General features: G+C 46.1%; 1 protein-coding gene across 4 annotated transcripts; it reads right to left on the bottom strand.

The window, feature by feature from the left end:
- Positions 1-11,466: 11,466 nt before the first annotated feature.
- Positions 11,467-17,399, bottom strand: Mycl (MYCL proto-oncogene, bHLH transcription factor). Of its 4 annotated transcripts, none has more exons than XM_051188708.1 (3): positions 17,244-17,399; positions 16,044-16,548; positions 11,467-13,192 (listed from the first exon to the last, which is right to left on the bottom strand). In XM_051188708.1, the coding sequence occupies exons 2-3, from the start codon at positions 16,537-16,539 to the stop codon at positions 12,591-12,593; spliced, it is 1,098 nt and encodes a 365-aa protein (XP_051044665.1). In that variant the 5' UTR covers positions 16,540-16,548; positions 17,244-17,399; the 3' UTR covers positions 11,467-12,590. The 4 variants fall into 4 exon arrangements, with proteins under 4 accessions (XP_051044665.1, XP_051044663.1, XP_051044664.1 ...); XM_051188706.1 differs by lacking the exon at positions 17,244-17,399 and adding an exon at positions 16,906-17,163 and having other exon boundaries at positions 11,467-13,189; XM_051188707.1 differs by lacking the exon at positions 17,244-17,399 and adding an exon at positions 17,059-17,163.
- Between the last annotated feature and the right edge of the window lie 5,278 nt (positions 17,400-22,677).

Raw genomic sequence — 22,677 nt, 5'->3', positions numbered from 1 at the left:
GTCCCCATGGCAACAGTCCGTGCGCCGGCGCGGATCTCCGGCTCTGAAGGGAGGGTGCAAAAGGGGAGGAAACTGCGGGACAAAGGTGCCAAGCTTGGGAGGCTTATGATATAACTGCCTTCGGCTAGCTGGGGTCAACTCAACGACTTGCGTTCTTAAATGAGAGATGGCAAACCACCTAAAATATTTCTGTCTACTTTGCGCCTAGGCACCCAATTCGTTTTCTTCATAGCATTAATTCCAGTATAAAACTGCATAATGGGTCTCGGGTTTATTGTCTAAGGTCTACTACAGGCTGTTAGTTTCACAAAGGCAAGCGGCAGTTCTGACTAGGCTATTGCTGTATCTTCTGTGCCTAGCACAGACACCCAATAATGATTAAATAGACAGGAAAACGACTTGCCCACTTATATGAGAGCTAATAAGTTAGAGACTGGCATTCTTCAAAACCAGATCTGTCCAGTTCTCGGGCAAGGCATGACTCTAATGTTTTAATTCCACAGTCATTCAGACACAACCAGAAAGCAGGACAAAACTTTCCATCGGTACAGCCAAAGCCGTCCAGAGGTAGGCTAAGAACAAAAGAACAAGCAAGTGAACAACGGCCACAAAATTAGAAGAGGAAGTGGGGGCGGGGGGACAAAAACGACAGAAGAGATAAAGCAGATTTAAGTTAGGAAAAGAAATATCAGAGCCAAAGATGATCAAAATTCAAAAGATTTCACACACCCATTTAAGAAATGGATTTAAGGGTCCAATAAGATGGCTCAACAGGTAATGGTGGGTGCCTGCTGCCAAATCTGACGACCTGAGTTAAATCCCCAGGATCCACATGGTGGAAGGAGAGAACTGAGCTCACTTCTGTGTACATACACAGGCAGACAGACAGATGCACACAATGAATTTTAAAATTAATTCAGAATGCCTGTGGAATCAGGGGAATCTTCATTCAAGTCCCAGCTCTCGGACTTATTATCAGCTGTATGACCTTCCATTAGCATCACTTTTCCCTCTTTGTCTGGAAATTGAACCCAGGGCCCCCTGGATGCTCAACATACACTCTAGCACAGGGCATACCCCCAGTTCCTTACTTTACCTCTTAACCTCAATGATTTTATCTTTCAATTAATTCCTCTGAGGATTGCCATAAGGAAAAGTGACATAGTGTCTGGAAAGTGCTTGCTACAAATGCCCTGGCACATAACAGCCACCATTTGTTGAACAGTTTGTATTATTTGAATTGTACAACCCCATCTGCCTCCCTAAATAAGTAAGAGCAAAAGCCTAAGGGCAGGGAATATTTCAGTAATGTGTAAAGACACTTAAATACCCCTTCTGCCAACTTCTATCTAGTTAGGCAGTTTAAGGGGTCTGAGGGTGCAGATTAATGGTAGAGCATTTGCCTAGCAAGCGTGAGGCTCAGGGTTCAATCAGCACTTGAAATGGGGAGGGAGACATAAATGTTTTTCTTCTGAGGCTGCCTCTGTCTAGCTCCCAGGTAAAGCCAGAATTCTTTGTGTCAAAGTAGTGTCCCCCCTAGAAATCCGGAGCATATGACTGGCCTTCCTATAATGACTGCCATTACATTTTTTAGTCATTTGAATCTCCTTAGGCAAAATGGCCACTCTTGCCAACCTAAGCTAAACCATGTAGCTACATGTATTGTTTGGGAGACCCTCCCATTTCTAGTTCTTGATCCCTAGTACCTCCTTTATTCAACCCAAGCTATTTTGATGAAAAGCCTGTTCTCTCTAATTTGTGGTATCTGCCTGGGGCTAAGTTTAAAATGGAGATGTGTGGCCACATATTGGCAGACACTCTCACATGATGGTTGTTAACTGTAGAGCCTTTGCCTGGAGACTTTCAGAGGGTATGGTTACCATGACAACCACTAGAAAGATGGCAGGCCAGAGGAATGATGCGCATAAAGGGAAAGGGGAGACCTGATTTCATGATGACAGTCTGATGGTGACAGACTATGCTCACTCACAGACGGGGCTAGCACTGTCCAAGTCATGACTAGGTGACTGTTACTAGAGAAAGAGAAAAACAGGAGGGTGGAATTTACCACCAAGAGACCAGAAAAGGAAGAGGCTGGTTACCAAGGCAACTGGAGAGAAAGGAATGAAAAAAATAAGCCTTCACCACAGCAGCAGAAAATTGCTTCTAGCCAAGCAACACAGGGCTGTTGCTATAGAAACAAGGAGAACAGGGATCCTGTAGACCATGGGGAGAATTATCACTGAAATGCTGAGCAGCAAAGACTCCTAAATCAGAATGGAGCCTGTGGTCCAAAACAAATGAGAAGTGAGGGGAAAGCATAGCGCTGTCTCCATTCATTGCATTTCTACTGGTCCTACCGAAAGAAAATAAGGGCATTAGCCCCCCTCTTTTTCTTTTATTTGTGATTCTACTGTAGTGATCTTCTGAACTCTGAATTATACTACAAACAGTTCCTGAAAGATATCCCGTAATTCGAAATTCAAATCAGAGGCATTGTGTTCAAGGGGGAACTAGGAAATGGAAGTCTATGACCAGGGCTTGATAAGATCTTCTGAGACAACAACAACATAAAGCCTTCCAACGGGAAGCATTGCAGGCTAATACAGAAATAAAAGAAGAGCTGTTTGTATTCACACTCAGGTATTGAACTTGACCCCTCTCTTCCGTGAGACCAGGTGGGAAGAAACTCACTCTGGTCTGCAAGGAGGCTCAAGAGAAAAGAGTATGTATGTCACCAAAAGTGTACGTTCATACTCTAAAAAGAAAGGTTGCTGCAGAAGCCCACCTCTAACATACACCATGTATCATAATCAGACTGTGCAAACAAAGAAATCCAAGAGGGTTTTTGTTTGTTTGCTTGCTTGCTTGCTTGCTTGCTTATGTGGTGCTGGAGAACAAACCCAGTGGGTTCATGTTTTCTAGGAAGGCACTCTACCACCAGACCAAAACATCCTCAGCCAAGAAATCCTATTTCTGCTTACCTATTTCAGAAGCAGATTCTCCCTATCTAGCCCAGGATGGCTTTCCACCATCCTCCTACCTCTGTCTCCCAAGTACTGACATTAGAAACATGAGCACTATGGCAGGCTTTCAGAAATCTTAGTTTTAAATTGGCACATGCCTATAATCCCAGCGCTTTGAAGTCTGAGACGGGAGAATTGTCACCAGTTTGAGGCCAGCCTGGACTACAATATCAAACCAGCCAGGCCTGCCTAGTAAGACATGGTCTGAGCACTCATCTCTACTCTTCCCCCAAAAAGAAATCTGAATTCTAATGGCAAAAATGCCAAGATAAGTTAAATTTGGAAGAGTATGTTGGAAACATAAGAATTAAGTTTTAGGGGTTGGAGGGATGGCTCAGAGGTTAAGAGCACTGGCTGCTCTTCCAGAGAACTTTGGTTCAATTCCCAGGACCCACATGGCAGCTCACAACTGTCTGTAATTCCAGTTCCAGGGGATCTAACAGACATACATGCATGCACACAATGCATACAAAAATAAATAAATCATAAAAAAAATTTGAAAAAAGAATTAGGTTCTAGGAACACCAGACTACTTTCTACCCTTCTGAAATACCAAAGATAGCCACCTAATTTTCACAGTGTGTATGTGTTTCCCTGGGGGAAGGTATATAATTAGGCTGGATCTCTCTGAACCATTCTCACCTTCTTTAAAAAAAAAAAAAAAAAAAAAAAAAAAAAAGAATAGTACACAGGATGGGGTGGGCGTGGGGAAATAGCAGACAGACAGAATGGCAGAAAGAAGAGAAAGGGTATAAGAGGGAAAGGGGGAATCTAGGAGATGATCTCATGAGTGTTCATTGCATTGTCTCTAGTTCTCTTATTGTTTAGATGTGTGGGGGAGGGGGTATGCATGTACACACACATTTGTGTGTGCAGGTGCCAAGAATGTGTGTGTTGGCCAGAGGTTGACATCAAGTGTCTTCCTTAGTTACTCTCCAACTTATTTTTTGAGACAGTCTCTCATTGAACCTAAGGCTCACCAGTTTGGCTAGACTGGCTAGCCAGCAAGCCTCAACAATCTTCCTGTCTCTGTTGGGATCGCCGGTGCATGCCATCATGCTCAGCTACTTAAGTGGGTGCTGGAATCTGAACTCGGGTCCTCATGCTTGCACAGCAAACAACTTCCTGATAGAACAATCTCCCAAGCCCCTCCCAAATCGATTTGCTTTTAATTTTGGGGGGAAGTATAAGAAGGCAAAAGGCGAAGCCAATAGAGTAGAGGGGTCTTTATATCTTTGTGAGTTTCAAGCTTGTGTCTTCTATTGAAATCCTTTTAAAGTTTGTAGTATATTTTATTTTGTAATTGTGTGTATATGCACGCACTATGGGGTGTGTGTGTGTGTGTGTGTGTGTGTGTGTGTGTGTGTGTGTGTGTATGTAAGGCAGAGGACAACTTGCAGGAAGAGTTGGTTGGTTCCTTCCACCTTGTGCGTTCAAGGGATGGAACTCAGGCCATCAGGTCTGGCAGCAAGCATCTTTACTGCCTGAACCACCTCACCACTGAGATTTTTTTTTGGTTTGTCTTTTGAGACTTGGTCTTGCCATGTAGCTTTGGCTAGTCTCAAACTCTTGGCAACCCAACTGCCTCATCCTGCCATATGCTCAGTCAAACCCTTTCTAAGATGGTATTTCCAGCATTCTGTTGGGAGTTTCAGTTTTATTGTGCTTCAAACCACAATCAGTTTTCAGTTTTCTTTGCTTGACTTCCCTATCTCTGTGAGTGTGTGTGTGTGTGTGTGTGTGTGCGTGCATGTATTCACTGCTTAGGACAAAGCTGAGAACTTTGTGCATGCTCAGCAAATGGTCCTATTGAGCTGCAACCCTAGCTCTGACTTCCCTTTCAAAGAATTTCAAAAGGATGTTTGCTTCTGACAGGATCCCTTCAAAAACCTCCTGTGACTCTAATTTGTGAAAATGGGAGTGCTTAACTGGTAAATCAGACCAGATTGCTCCCCTCTTCCTAGATCTGACACAGTCTTCCCAATTTGTTCTCTTGAAGTTATCCCTGGTCCCAGAACATCTTTCTCTCCAAGGATACTTACTTAAATACACTACCTGTGCAAGGACTTTATTAACAAGATAACCACTGACACTTTTCTCTTTCAGAGTCTGCAGCCCTGGTCTGTGACACAGGCTCCTGAACAGAGTGGCTGGCTAGTTTTCTGTCAACTTGACATCTGAGAGGAAGGAACCTCATTTGAGAAAATGCTGCCATAAGATAGAGCTGTAGACAAACTTGTACAGCATTTTTTTTTAGTGATTGATGAGGGAGGGCCAGGACATTGTAGATAGTATTACCCTAGGCTGATGATCCTGGGTTCTATAAGAAAGCAGGCTGAGCAAGCAATGATGAGCAAGCCAGTAAACAGCATCCTCCATCAGCTCCTGCCCCCAGGTTCCTGCCCTGTGTGAGTTCCTGCCCTGACTTCCTTCAGTGATGAACAGTGATGTGGAAGCATAAACCAAATAAAACCTTTCCTACCCAACTTGGTTTTTGGTCATGGTATGTTGTTGCAGCAATAGAACCCCTAACTGTTGTGACACAGGACAAATTCAGGACCCTATTCTGACCTTCTGTGACAGTCTTGGGGGGTGAGGAGAAACACAGAAGTTTGAGAACCATTTGCTTCAGCCAGGCCTGATAAGGCAGACCTGCAATCCCAGCTTCTCAGGAGACTAAGGCAGGGGAATGGCAAGAGACCTGCCCGGTCAACTTGGGTGGACATACCTCAAAATAAAAGTTTTAAAAGAGCATCCGGCATGGTTGAGAACCCTCCTGTAACCCTAGCACTTTGGGAAGCTGATGCAAGAGGATTCTTGCAAATTCTGGGCCAATTTGGCCTAATAGTAAATTCTGACTAGACCAGGCTACTGAGCAAGATCTTGCCTCAAAGAAATTAAGAGTGTAGACAGAATAATGGAATGGGATCAGTTTGCTATGTCTGTCTAAAGGCACCACAATGCCCTGTGAGGTATGATGAAGGGTTTAAAATAGATTTATAGACATACAACATCTGCCCACCATGGGTGCTAGATGCTGGCAGCCAGTCAAAGTCTCCAGATTTTGCTCTCATCCTTTTCTGCCTGTGTCTTCCAAAGACTTGGTGGTGATTTACCCCCCATCACATGAACACACCCATATGGACACTACAGTCTAAAAACTCATTCATGAAAATGTATGTAAGGGGTGGGGTGAGGGTGTGTGTAAGGGGAGGGGGCAGAGATGTTAGAGAATGTGTAGAAGCTAGAGGTCAGTTCCCCTCAGATACCATTCACCTTTTTCTTTTGAGACAGGATCTCTCACTGAGACACCCCACCCCGCCAGCAATGGGACTACAAGCAGACTCCACAATGCATGGCTTTTTGCTTTGAAATGGGCTCTAAAGATTGAACCCACATCCCCATGTTTGTGGGGCACGTGCTTTACCAACTGAGACATTTCCCCATCCCTTCTGTCCATCACCTTTCAAGCATGACTAATCTGTTGTCTAACTGTGGCTTGTTTAAAAAAATTTTATGTCTATGTGTGTTTTGCTTGAATGTAGTGTGTGCACCATGTGAGTGTATGCCTGGTGCCTTTGGAAGCCAAGAGATTCCCTGGAACTGGAGTTACTGACAGTTCTGAGCTGTCATGTAGGTGCTGGGAATGCAACCTAGGTCCTCTGGAAAAGCAGCCAGTGCCCTTAACCTCCTGAGCTATCTTTCCAGCCCATTAAATTGGCTTGTTAATATGGTTTCAATAATACCAATCATTTACTGAATAGCTACCGTTGTTCACAACAACCCAATTAGGAAGGTGCTATTATTTTTTACCTTTTTAAAATTTTAATAGTTGGGGAAATTGGAGCCAGGCAAGGTAACTTGCCAAGAATCATACAGCTAGAAAAATGCAGACCCAACTGTTGAGTCTGAGTGACCCCTTAACTATTCTGTTTTCCTCAAGTTTAAAGGCAATCCAGTATTTGCCAGGCTCCCAGTAGACCCCTGGCTCTGAGCCTAATCGTTTAATAGCACACCTGATTAGAGACTTTAAGAACATATTTACATTTCCTTGCCAAGAGAATGGTAACATTAATATAGTTGATCCCTTTGGCAGAGTAGTTCTAAATAAACAGACATTAACAAACGGCCGCCCACTGAATTTGCAATAGCAATGTCCATGGGTAAGGGAACATAAAGCTGACACATTTAGATACTTTGCTCTCCCCTCACTAGTCATTCAATCACAATGATCTCTGGCTATCTAATCCTTAGAAAGAAACACCTCCAGCATGCCTGTCACCTTTCAGATCATTACAGACATCCTGATCTCTTTCCTCCTCTAAAGTGAACATCCTGGAACACCCGGATCTCAGGTGTACCTTTGACCACTTCAGATCAAATAAGACAGTAAAAGGTGTCTCAGTTCCCTTATAACTGCCAACTGGAGCAGGAGTTACACATGCATGGCATGCACCTCAGTCTGTTATTGTTGTCAAAAGAGGATGACCTGTTTACTATGCTGAGTGTAGCTTTTCCATGACCCTTTGATGTGTGCACATGCCAAGACAGGTGTGCAGTCCTTCAGGTATACCTTTCAGAGGCAAACCTAATTTGTAGGAACTGCTCTCTGAAATCCAGGAATAAACTCAGAGTTATTCTCGGGCAAAGATGCAAAGACAGAGGTAGGAGTTTGAAGAAATGAGCTAGGAAGGAGCTTAAAATACTTCACATTCCAGAGACACCCCCCACCCCATCCCCACCCAGGCCCCCACCCTGCCCCCAGGAGATGGCTTTATTCCCTGGACTTTTCTCAGTCTGACTCAGGAGCTGAAGCTTGATCCAGCTGGTACTGTGTGTGAGTTTAGATGATTTACCGCCTCAGAATTGTCCAGTTTGCTTTTCTGTGAAATGGGGCCACCACTCCCCCCTTCTCTCTAGGTTACTGTAAAGATGAAGATCTGCAAAGAAGCTAGCATTTGTCATCTTTTCCCTGGGTTCTAATCAGTCTAGGGATGCCCAAGGATTGTGTGTATGGGGGGGAGGAGGGGGGATAGTCATCCTACAAATCAGTTTCTTGACAAATGGCCTCAGAAGAGCATATATATACTTAGAATGTACCCTGGGTTCCATTTCTAGCACCATCAAATACACCAAAACAAATAAAGAAGCAATTAGGAGTTTTAAGAAACTCCTGTAACCCCAACATTCTAGAGGTGGAGGCAGGGAGGTCAGGAGTTCAAGATCATTCTTGACTACATAGTTAATTCAAGACCAGCCTTGGCTGAATGAGATCCTATCACAAAATAACAACAACAACAACAACAAAAGGACAAGAAGAAAAAAAAAAAAGAAACCTAAGGAACATGTTCCAGTAATCCCAGTCTCTCTCATAAACCATCCCGAGGCTTGGAGAGAGAGATAGATGGCTCAGTAGTTAAGATGCTGGGTGCTCTTTTTCCAGAGGACCCATGTTCAGTTCCCAGCACCACACATGGCTGCTCACAACTGTCTGTGACTCCAGTTTCAGGGTGTTCGAAGCCCTCTTCTGGCCTTTGTGGGCCCAGACCTGAAAGTGGTGCAGACATACATGTAGGCAAACAGCCATTCACACAAAATAAAAACAATAAATAAATCTTTAAAAATTGAAAAGTTTTCTGAAATATCTTCTTAGGTTCTAGGTGTGTAACAGAGGGGCAATCAGTCCAGAGGGAGAGGCAGTCAGATGGGAAGTTCACTTGATAAAAGATCAGGCTTGCAAACTTGATTTTACTATATGAGTTTGGGCAAGAAAACACAATATGGAAGCTATTGCTGCCATTGCTCACCTTGGAGATCTGAGGAGCTAGGAGGTTTTCTGTTCAATTTTGATGCTGCCTGAGATTGAACTCAGGGTTTTGCATATGCCAGGCAGGTGCTCTACTACTGAACTATGTCCCAAGCACCCAAGAGAAGCTTCTAGAAGTTGCTTGACCCTATTCTGGCTCCGCAGGCATCCAGGCACCAGGCAGGCAATAATGCACCAACTGAAAGGTAGGATTAGTGGAGGCTCAAGCAGCCTTCTCTCACCATGACGTTCATGGCATTTTGAACAGCAACTGTTTTCTTTTCCTAGAGGGCATCTTTGGAGTAAAATTATCCAACCCAGTCCACAGATGCTGTGGTATGGCAGACTGGTCCTGGAACATTTGTTGCACTTCATCCCAGAAAGGGCCAGGCACAGTGGCCCCAAACAGGCAGTTCCAAGAAGCAAGTTATGGTAGAATTGCTGATGACTTCTCAGCACAGCCCATTTTAATCAAACAAGCTGATTATAACCATGTAATGGTAAAGACCACTGGCTCTAGGGATAGGCTGGCCTCCACTCAAATCCTAATGTACTCCTTTACTAGATGGCTGGTTTTGCTTAGCTCTGTTTCCTTGTAGAACTTCATCATCTTCATTTGTAGCCCTGGCAAAATGGGATTGCCTTAATACACCGTGAGGTAATGAGCAGTGTCCCCAGGAGGAAGGACCACTGACAAATTCTCTCACCTTTTATTTGCATCAAATTAATGGGAGAACTCTGGAGAGCCTTAATTTTCCTTTCATTAACTGAGAGAGAAAAACAAAGACAAATCACTACACCAGAAATTCCCAGAGAATTACTTTTAAAACCATCCTACAACCAGGCAGTGGTGGTGCACACCTTTGATCCCAGCACTCGGGAGGCAGATGCAGGCAGATCTCTGAGTTTGAGGCCAGCTTGGTCTACAGAGAAAAGTACAGAACAGCCAGGGCTACATAGAGTAACCCTGTCTCGAGAAGATAGATAGATAGATAGATAGATAGATAGATAGATAGATAGATAGATAGATAAAACCATCCTACAAATGGTCTTAAGAGACTGGGTATGGTGTCACACACCTTTAGTACCAGTACCTGAGATGTGCAGGTAGACTCTGAGTTCAAGGCCAGCCTAGTCTACATAGGCTTACCAAAGCTATATAAGAAGACCGGGTCTCAAAAGACCAAAAACAAGGTGGGCATGATGGCTCATGCCTTTAATCTGAGAGTTTAATTTGAGAATTCCAGGCCAGCCTGGTTTACATAGTGAGTTGCAGGACTGCCAGGATTATGTAGAGAGACAGATCCTATCTCAGAATAAAATAATTAACAACCCTCTTACACAAAAAGATGATAAACCAAATAAAACAAGAACTTTATAAGAATAGTTCCAATATTAAAGGCTAAAGCTACATAACTTAGAAAGAAGTTCAAAAATCTACAACTTCACTTGAAACCTGCAAAGTGAAATATTTCCACTTACCTCGTAGATAAGGCATCATGAACCCAGAAAGGCAAAAAAAAAAAAAAAAAAAAAAAGAAAAAAGAAAAAAGGTCACAGGAATAGTAGAGCTGGGATTTCAAGCCTTGAAATACAGTTCAGCTCTCCACAATTCACAAGAGTAGTTTTGTTTTCACTGAGCCCTGAGCTGACAGGACATTGTTTAGACATGTCTGGAAGGGCATTCAGGGACCCAGAGTGGAATGACCAGGTTAGCAACATGGTAGAAAAATGCAGACACCCAGATTGCTTGTGGATACTCTGAAATAGTTTTCTCTGGTTCAGGAGGACTCAGATGGCATATGCTAACCCCACTCTGACATTTTTGAGAAATCTTTTATTAGAAGATGTCCCAGAAGGCAACAGTTTAAAATCAAGCAATTAATGATTACAACTAAATACAAAATTTCAGGTAAACTTGCCTTTCAAAATAAACCAGACCCTTGCAACAGGAGGTTTTGTTTTTTCTTATACAAAAACCGTTAACACCACTTTGCAAAAAGCATACAAAAATACAGTATTAAAAAAAAAAAAAAAAAAGACTCCCGCAATACATAACCCAGCAGCAGCTTATAAAATACAAGTCATTCAGATGAGTCTTCAGTAGCCTGTTCCCCGCTTGTCCTCCCAACATAGTCCCAGGAGTCCCTTGGTGCCTGAAAGTCCTGCCCCAGCAAGCAGAATAGCTATTTCCAAAGCTTCCTCTAGAACTCTCTGAGGCCAGGAAGCAATGTGAAGCCATCATGGTCAGCAAATTTGGAAGTGGTAGTTGGTTTTTGAGAGCCACAGGTAGCATTTACTATCTGTCTGTTCTCCTACTTCCAAACCCAGGGCCAGCAGGAAAGAATCTGCTTTCCTCGGCAGAGTTCTGAGAAGGTTGACTCTTCTTTCAGGCAAAGCTTAGGATCGCCTGAGGATGCCCACAGGACCGCTGCTAGCTTGGGTGACTTTCCCTATTGAGGACCGTACCTAGATTCCATCTGGTGCTGCTGAACACAGCTGGAACAAAACCTATGGTAGTTGGCTGAGCAGTACTCCTAGAGGCACCGTGACAACCCACAGGGAAGTAAGTGTATCTTCTGGGGCACCCGATGAATCCAAGCAGCACTCCTCAGAGTACTTATATGGCCCAGATTCAAGGGGAAAGGACCAGAATGGCTGTAGAGCCTGCAAACTCCTTGAAGCTGCTTGAGAAGGACAGGTTTGCACTGTTCCAGCAGAATTTAGACAAAGTCAAGGACAGACTTGAGTGGCAGTTGGGAAAGAGGAAGTGGTTAGGCACTTCCTTCTGGGGTGCCTTATATCTGCCTTGAGAGAAGGTTCCAAGCTGGGCTTCAAATGGCCCTGCACAAAACACCCAGGCAAGGAACATGTTCATGAGCCAGGATGCCAAGCCTTCCCCATGACCCATTTTCCTACATCCTGGAGAAATATTTCTGATCTGTATAGAAGGGTGCTGTGGTGCCCATTGCATAACAAAGGCAGAAAGAAACAAAAAAGTCTCTTGTAAGGATAGACAGGTCCTTCTCTGAGAAGGCCCAGAGAGCTCTGAGACAAAGACTCTACAGGCCAAGCCCTTTAAATGTTTTCAAAGTCATAGCATTGAGAGTGGAGGGAGGGGTGTGGCCTAATATCCTAAAGGTTTCCACTCCTCAGCTACTGTAAAGTGTCTGACAGTGAGGTAATGGTCCATGCTGATCAAGTCTGTGAGCTTGTCTTCACCCAGGACAGCTCACTTGTCTCCTGGAAAACAGAGCCTTGGGACAATATCCAGGCCCAGCTGTCCTTGCTTCATCCCCAGAGACACCAGTGGGAGCAGCATCCTTTCCTAGCCTAAAGCTCTAGCACAGTGTGAGATTTCATGCAGGCTGCAGCTCCTGACATCGTCCACCACCTGTTGCATAGCATCTGTCAGCCTTTTCTCTGGTGCTAGTGAGTGAGGCAGACCCAAAGTCTCCTCAGTCAGCTGCCTGCTGAGAAGCCAAAGGCGCCAGAGAAGACAGCACTCTCATGAGTCAGGGAAGAGGGAGAGCTAGGTTTCGAAGTTTCCAAGAATGCAAGCCCTTATTGTGTGTGCACTGGCTGCAATGCATTCTGGGATCTACTGTCCAGACTGCCCGGCTGTAACCAAAATGTGCAAATTACTAAAAGGGAGAGAGAGGTTAAAAAATAAACGTGTGTGTGTGTGTGTGTGTGTGTGTGTGTGTGTGTGTGTGTGTTAGAGAGAGAGAGAGAAAGAAGTCAGGCTTTTTGGTCGGTTAGTAGCCACTGAGGTACGCGATTCTTTTCTGCAGTTGCTGCTGCCGACACCGGAGCTGCCGTTTCTCTGTAGCCATCTTCTTTTCAGCTCCCACCAGAGCTTGCAAGTACTCTAAGGCTTTGCTTAGGATCACGACTTTGGGAGCCTTAGAACAGCTGGCCAGGGTGGGCACCTGGTCCCGCAGGGCCAGGAACCGCGAACGGAGGTCATTCCTCCTTTTTCGTTCCAAGAAGTTATGGTTCTTCCTCTTGGTCACGTCCTCAGTATCAGAACTGACAGGTTTGGGGTGGCAGGACTGGGGAGCCTCGCTTTCTACAAGTGGGGGACTTACAATCTCTTCCTCTTCCTCCTCCTCCTGTTTCTCCTTGGGAGCTTCTATCTCTGTAGCCTCTTCCTGGGGACCCCTCTCTGGAGCCTCCTCCTGAGAGCAACTTTCTGGGGGAAAGCGGGCAGCATAGTTATGCTGTTGTTGGTGGATAGAGATGTGGAAATGTTTCATACAGGGGTCCAGAGGGTCTGCTCGCACTGTGATGGTCACTGGCTTACGGATATCCAGAGATCGTCTCTTCTCCACTGTCACCACGTCAATTTCTTCGCCTTCTGTCCAAGAAGAGATATGAAGAGAAGAAACACACCCCATGAGCAACATGTATACACACACCCTACAGCCTCAGTTCTCAATGTCCTGGCTTGTGAGAGTAGGTGGCATGCCACGATGTAGATATCACGAGAGGCCACCAATTCATTTGTGCTGGGGAAATGGCAGAGTGAAGGGGGAAATAAACAAGGAAAATAGTCTCCAGTTTCCTTCTGTACAAGAAGGCTTGGATAAGAACAAAAGGCAGACCCAAGCTAACAGCTCCCAGTCTGCAGAGCTCCCTCCTCCCCCACTGAGGGGAGGGAAAGAGCTCCTGGCCTGGGACAAAGTTTAGCTATAAAGATCTTCCCCATTCGGGCTCTTTCATGCCCCATCAGAATTGTAAATGAGGGGTCTGTGGGCAGAGTTGCCCTTTGTTCCTGCCCAGCACAGCCTGCGCTTGGGAATTGTTACTTTTCACAAGTTATAAATCCTATTATTCCCCAACCTCTCTATTCTACCATCCTTTCAGCCGAAGATGCAGAGGAGGGCTACAAGGGGTTCTCTTCAGCCACAGAGGGGAGGGGAAGGGCTTCCCTCAGGAGCATTTTGTTCCCGGGTTCAATGGGTTTCTAAAGCCATCCATCATTTATAGGTCATCTGCCCCACCCCCACCTCTGGACCAGAAGAGGGTTGGATTTATAATCACAGGTCACAAGAGCCTCAGGAACTTCACAAAGGTACAAAAACACGACCATTTCCCAACAAGCTGCACCAGGGACAGAAAAGGAACAGCAGAGTGACCCAGATAAAAGGACCAACATGCCAGGAACTCAGAGACACCAAGAAGTATCCGTACTGTTCCCTAGCTGGAAGGTTTGTGAGATGAACCCAACCTGGCCAGGCAATTAGGGGAAGACTTCCTGTTCCTCACATTTTGTAGTCCTCAACACAGAAGGCAACCTTTAAAGCATTCTGGCCAGCAACAGACGAGCTCCCGTTTTCTGCCTCTTTTGCATATCAGGACGCTTGAGCCCCTTTGTCAGGAAGGTTTCCATTGTGTGGACAATCGCATTATTTCTCCATTAATAAAACCTGACCATTCAGCCCCCTGGCCTCAAAGCCTGTGATTGGCTGGCTAAGCAGTGTTTGGAATGCTGTTTTCCCAAGCCCCTAACCCCTATTGGCTAATCTGTGCTGTCAGTCACACTCCCCACCCCACCCCCTCATTGTTTGCAATCTGTTGCATTTTGTTCTAGGCCATGTGGCCAGAGAGTGAACCAGGGAGCCCACAAACAGGTTCAGGTTAAAGGGCAGGTCAGAAAATAATTCAAGTTTGTGTACATCCCAAAGCTTTAATTTTCATTGTTAAATCTCACCACACAGAAGGCTGCCTCTAAGGAAGGTATCATTTAAGACACCATTCTCCTCTGCAGAAAGCAGTATCGGATTCTACCAGATAAGGGATGTCCTCAAGCTGGACAACTAAGTTCATTCCTCCTCATTTTCAAAACAAGAAATGGAGGCCCACATCAGACTTGCTCCCTGTCTCTTTTATGACGGTCCAGACTGCAAATAAAGAACTCCAAAATTACAAAATGATGACCTTTCTGCTGTAACTCCCCTGGCTAAAGGTGACTCTTCATTAGTCTCTTGATCTCAAGATTCCCATTTGAGCAGTTAGACAGACACAAGCACTTGTTGCAGGTTAAAAATGACTTTAACACAATGCATCGAAGAAAAGGTGATTTTAATTTTGTACTCATTTCCTCCATAAATGTACAACACCTTCCACAGCCAGTTCCTTCTCAAATATCCATTAAGTTATTCTTTATCGCTGCAGTGACTTTTCACTGTGCACTTTTCTTAGTGAATGTGTCCAAAGCCTCTGTCTGCACCTGCCACAGCACCCTCTCCAGGGTTTCTCATGAGTAGGGGCTAAGAGGCTGGGTGGTCTGATCTCAGGAAGTCTGCCCTTCATCAGGATGGAGGCAGGCCTGGGGCACTATGACCATCACCTCAACACCAGCTCTTCTCCCAGAGATGGGACAAAGTAGGAATCACTGAACATTTGTTGAATGTAGACGAACAGCTGAAGCCCACAGATGTACTGGGAGGCAGCTTGGACACTAGCTAAATCCAAAGCAACAGGCATGGTGGAGCTTTTTTCAAATAAGCTTCGAGGAAGACCCTCCAAATAACAGAGGACTGGGGTAGAGGGTAGGGAAAAGAAGCTGGCTAGACAGCGGGAGGCTGGGGCTCATGCTTCTGATTTCCTGTCTCTAAGCCTCGGTTTCCCCATCCGTTTGGAAGAGGGTTTAGTCTTCTCCCACCAGTCTCACAGGTCACTGGTGAGGGACCAGGATAAGATTAGAGAATTAGCAACTTAAAAGTAAAGCAGGCAGGAGATGGATGTTTTTGAGAGGATGAGAGCTTTGGTTCTGCACAAAAGGTTCCTCGGTCTTTTCTCCCTTAGGAAAGTGTGAGTTTCCCAGGGAAAGAGGCAGCAACAAAAAAGCTTCACGCTAGGAGCGACTCTTAAGGGAACCCTTTCAACCTCCCAAGGACAGAAATCCCCTACAGTCCAACCCTAGCATTGTCCTCTCGAAGCGCCAACCCTCACCACGTCGCCCCTGTCCCCTGGGGCTCCAATCATCATCAGAGGGACGCTGGCTCCCTCCCTACTTCTCCAAACTGTTTACCAACACACCCACGTGCCAGACAGACACAGCTGGGGGCTACACCGACAGCTCCAGTCAGAAAATGGGGAGGTGAATAGGAAGGTTTAAGACCCAATGCTTGACCTCAGACAGCTGTAGAGCTCTGGCCACCCATGGGGTGCCTCCCTCTTAGCTAGCCCGGGGTGGTCCTTACCGGAGTCGCTGGGGCTCTCGGACCCAGAGCAGGCCTGAGTTTTGGGCTCACCCAGCTGACACGGGGTGGCGGGCGCAGGGTTACTGGCTTCCAGACTGGGAGTGCAGTCCGGGATGGCGGGAGCTTTGGGCGGGTTCCCTCGGGGTGCGCCTGGGGTGAGTCGATCGCTCACTACTCTCTCCAGTCGTTCCCGGGCAGAGAAGCCGCTCCACATGCAGTCACGGCGGATGATGGAAGCATAATTCCTGCCCCAAGCTTTCGAATGGCCTCGAGATTCCACCTCGTCCCCGATACCCCCTCCGGGCCAAGGCTCTCCGGGACTAATCCCAGAGGCTGGGTCCCCGGCGCCGGGACCGGAGCCCCAGGGCGGCGACGTGGGGGGCGACGGCACCAGCTCGAATTTCTTCCAGATGTCCTCGCTGGGCGCCGTGGAGCGGTAGAAATCCTCTCCGCAGTCATAGTCGTAGAAATAGTGCTGGTACGAGTCGAAGTCCATGTCCGCTCCCTGCGGGAGGGAAGGGGAGACGTTGATGATTGCGGTGCGGGGAAGAGGCGGCTCCGAGTCCCTCGCCGCAGCCGGCTGCAGGGCTCTAGTCCCTCCCCAGGCCCACCGGCTTGCCGCCTGGTCCCTGGCCCCTGGTCCCGGGAAGCCTGGCCTAGGGTCAGCACACCAGGGGCAGCTCGTAGAGGGCCGACCAAGCTGCGGGGAGCGAGTTCAAAGCAAACTTTGCCAGCACCGCCCGGAGCGCAGCTCCCGGGGCACTGCAGGGCCGGGCGGGGGCGCGCTGTCTCGAAGGCAGCCTGCAGCCTTGCAGCCCGCCCGTCCCCCGGGGATCCGCGCCGGGGCCACCCGCAGCCTCACCTCGTTCCCGCCGCCCGCCACCTGGAGCGGAGCGGCTCCCCGCCGGCTCGGGGAAGCCCGGCAGCCCGCACACACACACATGCGCGCTACCGAGCGCGCGCCCCGCACTCACGAGCGTGCCCCCCGCGCGCGCTCCCCCCGCCTCGCTCGCACACGGCAGCCAGGACGCTCCCGGGATCGACGCGGGAGCGCGATCTGCAGGCGCATTGTTTCCCGACTGCTTTATATCTCGTCGCGTGCCCGGGGCTTGGGGACCAGGAGGGGGGGTGGTCCCTAGGAGACAAGCCCCTCCCCCTCCCGCCCCTCTCTCCGCTGGCGACAGGTGGGGCCTGCCCCACCTCCTGGCTGCACTGGTCGCTTCTATTCTATTCCTTGAAGCCCCCCTAATAAATTGCACGCTGGGGAGCGCAGAGCAGAAGAGCTGATGCAGCCCTGCAGTCTCCTGGTGGAGGCGTGACTCTTCAGAGAGGCTCCTGTGGTCCCGGAGACCTAACTAAAGCCGCTCTCTCCGCCTACTCAGAATCAGGGACTAGAGCTGCTCCCCGCCCCACCCTGCTAGCCTACTTCCCAGGGCGCGCCCCAAAGGGTTCAGGTGCGTCCCACCCTTGACAGAGGTGGAGTAGGGGTGGGGGGAGGACACACAACACCTCTACCGCGCCACCTGGCGGCCCTGGGCACTGAACCCGGACTTCTTCAACAACTGTTATCGCCCATTTCTTAGCTCTGTGATTCTAACCTGAATAGCAAGGAAAGAGTCCGGATTATGAAGCCTGCAGCACAAAACCTCTTTGAGCCTCGGTTTTCACCTGTGAGATGAAGGGATGGTCATAACCTCATAGGGTCGCCTGGGAGAATTTGTTTACTAAAAAGAGCATCTTGGGAAGGGATATGCGAGGATGCAAAAAGCACCAGCGCCGGTTTAGCCCCGGGGAGGGTAATGAGACGCCCCCTCCAGGTCACAGAGGACACTTGACCCCCCCCCTTCACTGCCCTAACTCCCAATAGTCATCCTGTACACAGCACTCTCCTAGTGCTGTTCTAGAAATTAGGGTCTAGGGGTGTGGTAACTTCATTCTTGTCCCTGTTTTGCACTTCCTAGCAGTGGGATCAAGGTATTTGAAGCTTTGCCTGGAATCCCTGGCCAAGATAATGGCTATGTAATTCCTTTGTGTTATCGTACACAGGCCACCTTTGAAGAAGGAAGAAACTTACTGTACAGCCTGAGATTTAGGTCCAGGGAACTTGGGATAGCAGCCAATACATCTAGAGTCTTCCACCTGGCATCAAGGTCTGGTGTCTGGTCGTCTGCCATCTTTCTCTTCCTCCCACCCTTTTTGTCTAACTAGTCCAAACTCTACACTGTTGCCATCCTCACAGACTAAAGCCAGAAAGAAGTACAAACACTTCCCTTTGTTTTGGGGGGGGGGATAGGAGGTGTGAGATGACCCATGAGTTGGGTGAGAAGGCAGGGGTGTGTGTGACTGTTTTCCGTTTGTTGTGTCTAAGGTGTGTGTGTGACATCCTTGAAAGCAGTAATTGGCTCTCAGTTGCTTTGTAATCCCTGCACCTAAAATGACTCCTGGCAATATTTATGCATTGACTTCCGAGTGACCTAGCCAACCAGACTTTATTGAGACTGTGTGCCCTGTTCTGGGCTGTACCAAGAGGCCAGGCCCAGAAAAGGCTCCAAGTTTGATTGCAGCTCTGGTGCAGAGGGATTAGACTGCCTTTTGGTGTCTCATTCTCAGGCTTGCTATTGTCTGAGGTGGTTGCAGTATTGGCCAGGGGCTTTGGTTTCAATGGCAGAAACCAATATAAGCAGAACAATAACTTTATAGGGAGAATTTGTTGCACAGAATTCATAGAAGATTGGGGATCTATGTTTGGAAAAATGAGCTTACTTGGTTATTCATTTTCTTTCTTTCTTTCTTTCTTTTCTTTCTTTCTTTCTTCCTTTTTTTTTTTTTTTTTTTTTTTTTTTTTTAACAAAATCTCATTCTGTTGCCCAGGCTGGCCTAGAACTGACTATATAGGGCTAGGTATGGTGGTTTATTCTGTAATCCCAACACAACTTTTAATGCTGTAACACCAGGATGTGTCAATTCCCTTGCTGGGACAATCTAGACTATTGCCTGATTAAAGATTTCAGTGTAATGAGGCCACAATGGCACACACCTGTAATCATAGCTACTTAGGAAGCTAACCACAGGAGGATCACTTGGGCATTGGGCAACATATTGAAACCCTGTCTCAAAAATAAAATGATTTTTCTTCAGGGGTAGGAATTGAACCTAGGGCTTGATATAGGCTGGGCAAAGGCTCTATCCCTGAGCCATATCCCCAGACCAAAATGATTAATATAGCTAAGAAAATATTGATGCTAGTTAAAAGGGTGTGAGCAGCAGAGAAAGCCAGAGACCAAGGAGAGTTGCCACGCGGTAATCACCAACATTATCCATTAAGATTGTCTCTGGCTACAAAAATGCTGGTCCAGAGACCGGGGAGATGGAGACATCATGCTTTGAAGCCACCCAGTTCATCCCTGATCTCACTATGCTTTGGATCACCTAACAATTCTCTGAAAGCCATTCTGCTCCCCATGTAAATCCGCCCACTGGGAGAGAATGCACTCAACAACAAACAGAGAAATCCAGTCTGTTCCAAAGCCCCACTTCCCCTTATAAATTAATGAATTGGCATCTGATTTGATATATCAGTCTCATGAGTCTGGTTAATGTGTGTCTGTTCCAAGGAGACACTGCTGCTTTTAGGACTAATAACTGTGGTTTTTGAGTTAATGTCTGGACCCAGAATGGTGATACATTCACCAAGGTAACAAATGCTACCCTAGAGACATCCAGATTATCTGCAATTTTGCTGTTGTTGTTCTAATTCATTTTTTAAAATAGACACGTGCGCGCGCAAACACACACACACACACACACACACACACACAAGCAGGGGGGATGTGGAAGTCAGAAGACAACTTGTGGGAATCAGTACTTGATTTCCACCATGTGGGTTCCAGGGATTAAACTCTGGTTATTGGGTTTGGCAGTAGATGCCTTTACCCACTGAGCCATCTCACCAGCCCTGATGCTTTGCTTTTACATCTTTGAAACACAGTCTCATTTAGCACAGGTTGTCCTTTGAACTCACTATGTAATAAAGACTGTGTTGAACTCCTGATCCTCTTGCTTCTAGGCATGGTCTGCCTTTTTAAAAATATTACTTATTCACCTAGGTGGGATATTTTTTTGTTTTTGTTTTGAAAAAGGGTCTTATTTAACCCAAGCTGGCCTGCAACTCATGTCAATTCTCTGTCTCAACCTCCCAAATGTTTACTTACTTATTTTTGTTTTGTTTTGAGACAGGGTCTCACTCTGTAGCCCAGGCTGGCTTTGAACTCATGGCAATCCTAGGGAAAGTGTGTGTGTGTGTGTGTGTGTGTGTGTGTGTGTGTGTGTGTGTGTGTTGACTTATGCATTTAGCTGCAGTATAGACATATAGTCAAAATAACATGGGTATTGACTATTTGTTTACTTAAAAACTGAGGGCTGGGTGGGGCGGTGGTGGAGCATGCCTTTAGTCCCAGCACTCAGGAGGCAGAAGCAGGTGGATCTTTGTGAGTTCAAGACCAGCCTGGTTACAAGAGCTAGTTCCAGGACAGCCTCCAAAGCCACAGAGAAACCCTGTCTCAAAAAACCAAAACCAAAACCAAAACCAAAAACAAACAAACAAAAAAAAACAAAAAAACAAAAAAGCAAAAAACAAAAACAAAAACAAAAACAAAAACAAAAACAAACTGAGGGCTGGTTAGGTAACTCAGAGTGTAAAAGCATTGGCCTTCAAGCCTGAGGACCTGAAGACCATATTTAATTTAATTTAATCTTACTATTGCTTGTACAGTTGGGGCTATGTGTGTGAGTGCTAGCATGTTTGCCACTGCCTCTGAGTGTGCAGGTCAAAGGACAGCTTTTGAGGATCAGTTTACTTCTTCCACTGTGGACTCCTGGGTATCAAATTCAGGTGGTCAGGTTTGCACAGAGTGCTGTTAACTACTGAACTTTCTTGCCCACTTGGATCAGTGTTTTGTGAGTGTGTGAGTGTGTGTGTGTGTGTTACCAGCCCAACTTTACCATTTCTTTTTAAACATTTCTTCAGCATTGAATTGCTTTATTTTTCCTTTGTTTCTATGTATCTATTAGGTATTGAAACACACACCTCCCATTCACACCAGCTACAACATACCAGGTTATCAATCTGTCAGTTACATTTCTCTTTTCTTGGAATCACTGTCTGAGAACAATTTGTCTTCCTATTGGAATCTTAGTGGTTTCTGGGCCAGCTTTACCCCTGTCAGGTTAGAACTTCCCTTCTCTCTGATCCTGGAAATCCCCGCTGCTTCTCTCCTGTGTTGATGGCCTGTCATCTAGGGCTCATTTCTTCCTCTTTCTTGATTTACTTCCTCACTCTGGTGAAGCATGTCATCCAATGTCTGCCTGAGAAAGTGTACTTGGAAAGAAAAGATTCTGAGATGCAGCCTTTCTGAAATGGTGTTTATCATACCCTCAATTTTGGTGGATAGTTTGGCTTGGTATAAAATTTTAGATTTCCCCCTGAGAATTGTACAGGTGCTGCTTTCTTGTTTCCTGGCAACCAGTGGTGTACTGAGAAGACTGACGTCATTTGTTCTACAAGCCTTTGTGTGTCACATGTTTCTGAATACTTTGAGGTTGTATTCTGTCTCTGGAATTCTGAATTCAACAAATGTGCTCTTGTGTGGGTCTACTGTAATAAAGAATTTGATTAGACTTTGTCCTTGGGAGGCAGGAGGTAAGTCTTGGCATTCCCCCAAGTATCAGAAGTGTCTTCATTATTCACAGTGGCCCCAATAGCTTGTTCTAATAAGGTGATTCGTGGTAGACTCTTATATAGTTTAAGATGAGTCATGCTGGAGAGACCAACCATGTGATTAAAAGCTGGTGCTTTGAGCCATCGGATATCAATCTGATCTCTGGAAGAGGTGATATAGAGCTAGAATTGAGTTCAATCATTTAGATAATAATTGCAGTGATCAAGACCATCACTTTATGGACCCCACCCCCATAGTTTATGAATGCTGAAGGTCAGGATTTTTGTTGGGTTGCTATTTTTTTTAATCATTATAGTTTTTATTTCCTAAATGTTTTTCTTTATTCCTAAATGTCCCCTCTCCTCCTTTTCTCTCCCCAATTCCTCTTTCTGTTTCTGTTTTGTTTTTATTTGTTTCAGACAGAGTTTGACTTTATAATCCTAGCTCACACCAAACTCATGATGTAGCCCAGGTTGGTTTTGAACTTGTAATACTCTGCATGCTGAGACTGCAGATGTGGAAAATAATGCTACACCTTTCTAAACATTCTTTTTGTAGCTTCTTGTCCCCTGTTCCCCCTGCCCCAGGCTACTTTTGAGTTTGATATTAATTATAAAGCTTGAAATTTTTCTTTTCCCTCTTGTTGACTGATTATTCAAAATTTACTACAAATAATTAGATTTTTTTTATTTTATTTTATGTATATGAGTGTTTGCTTGTGTGTATGAGTATGCCCCACATACATGCCTGGTACCCAAAAGAGGTCAGAAGAGGGTGGATCCCCTAGAACTGAAGTTATAGATAGTTGTGAATTACCATGTTGATGCTGGGGATTGAACCTGGATCCTCTGCAAGAACAGTGATTGCTCCTTACGCAGAGCCATCTCTCTAGCCCCCTCCCACTTCTGAATTTCCCC

The sequence above is a fragment of the Phodopus roborovskii genome, unplaced genomic scaffold (assembly GCF_943737965.1).
Source record: "Phodopus roborovskii unplaced genomic scaffold, PHOROB, whole genome shotgun sequence".
Taxonomy (NCBI): domain Eukaryota; kingdom Metazoa; phylum Chordata; class Mammalia; order Rodentia; family Cricetidae; genus Phodopus; species Phodopus roborovskii.
This window is presented reverse-complemented; position numbering and strand designations above follow the sequence as displayed.

Excerpts from the sequence above, each read along its gene's own strand:
- Mycl (XM_051188705.1), bottom strand. The coding sequence starts at position 16,986 with ATGTGTGTGTGTGCGGGCTGCCGGGCTTCCCCGAGCCGGCGGGGAGCC. Across the intron at positions 16,549-16,905 it reads TGGCGGGCGGCGGGAACGAG|GGAGCGGACATGGACTTCGA; the intron begins GTGAGGCTGCGG and ends TCCCTCCCGCAG. Across the intron at positions 13,193-16,043 it reads CGAGAGCCCCAGCGACTCCG|AAGGCGAAGAAATTGACGTG; the intron begins GTAAGGACCACC and ends CTTCTTGGACAG.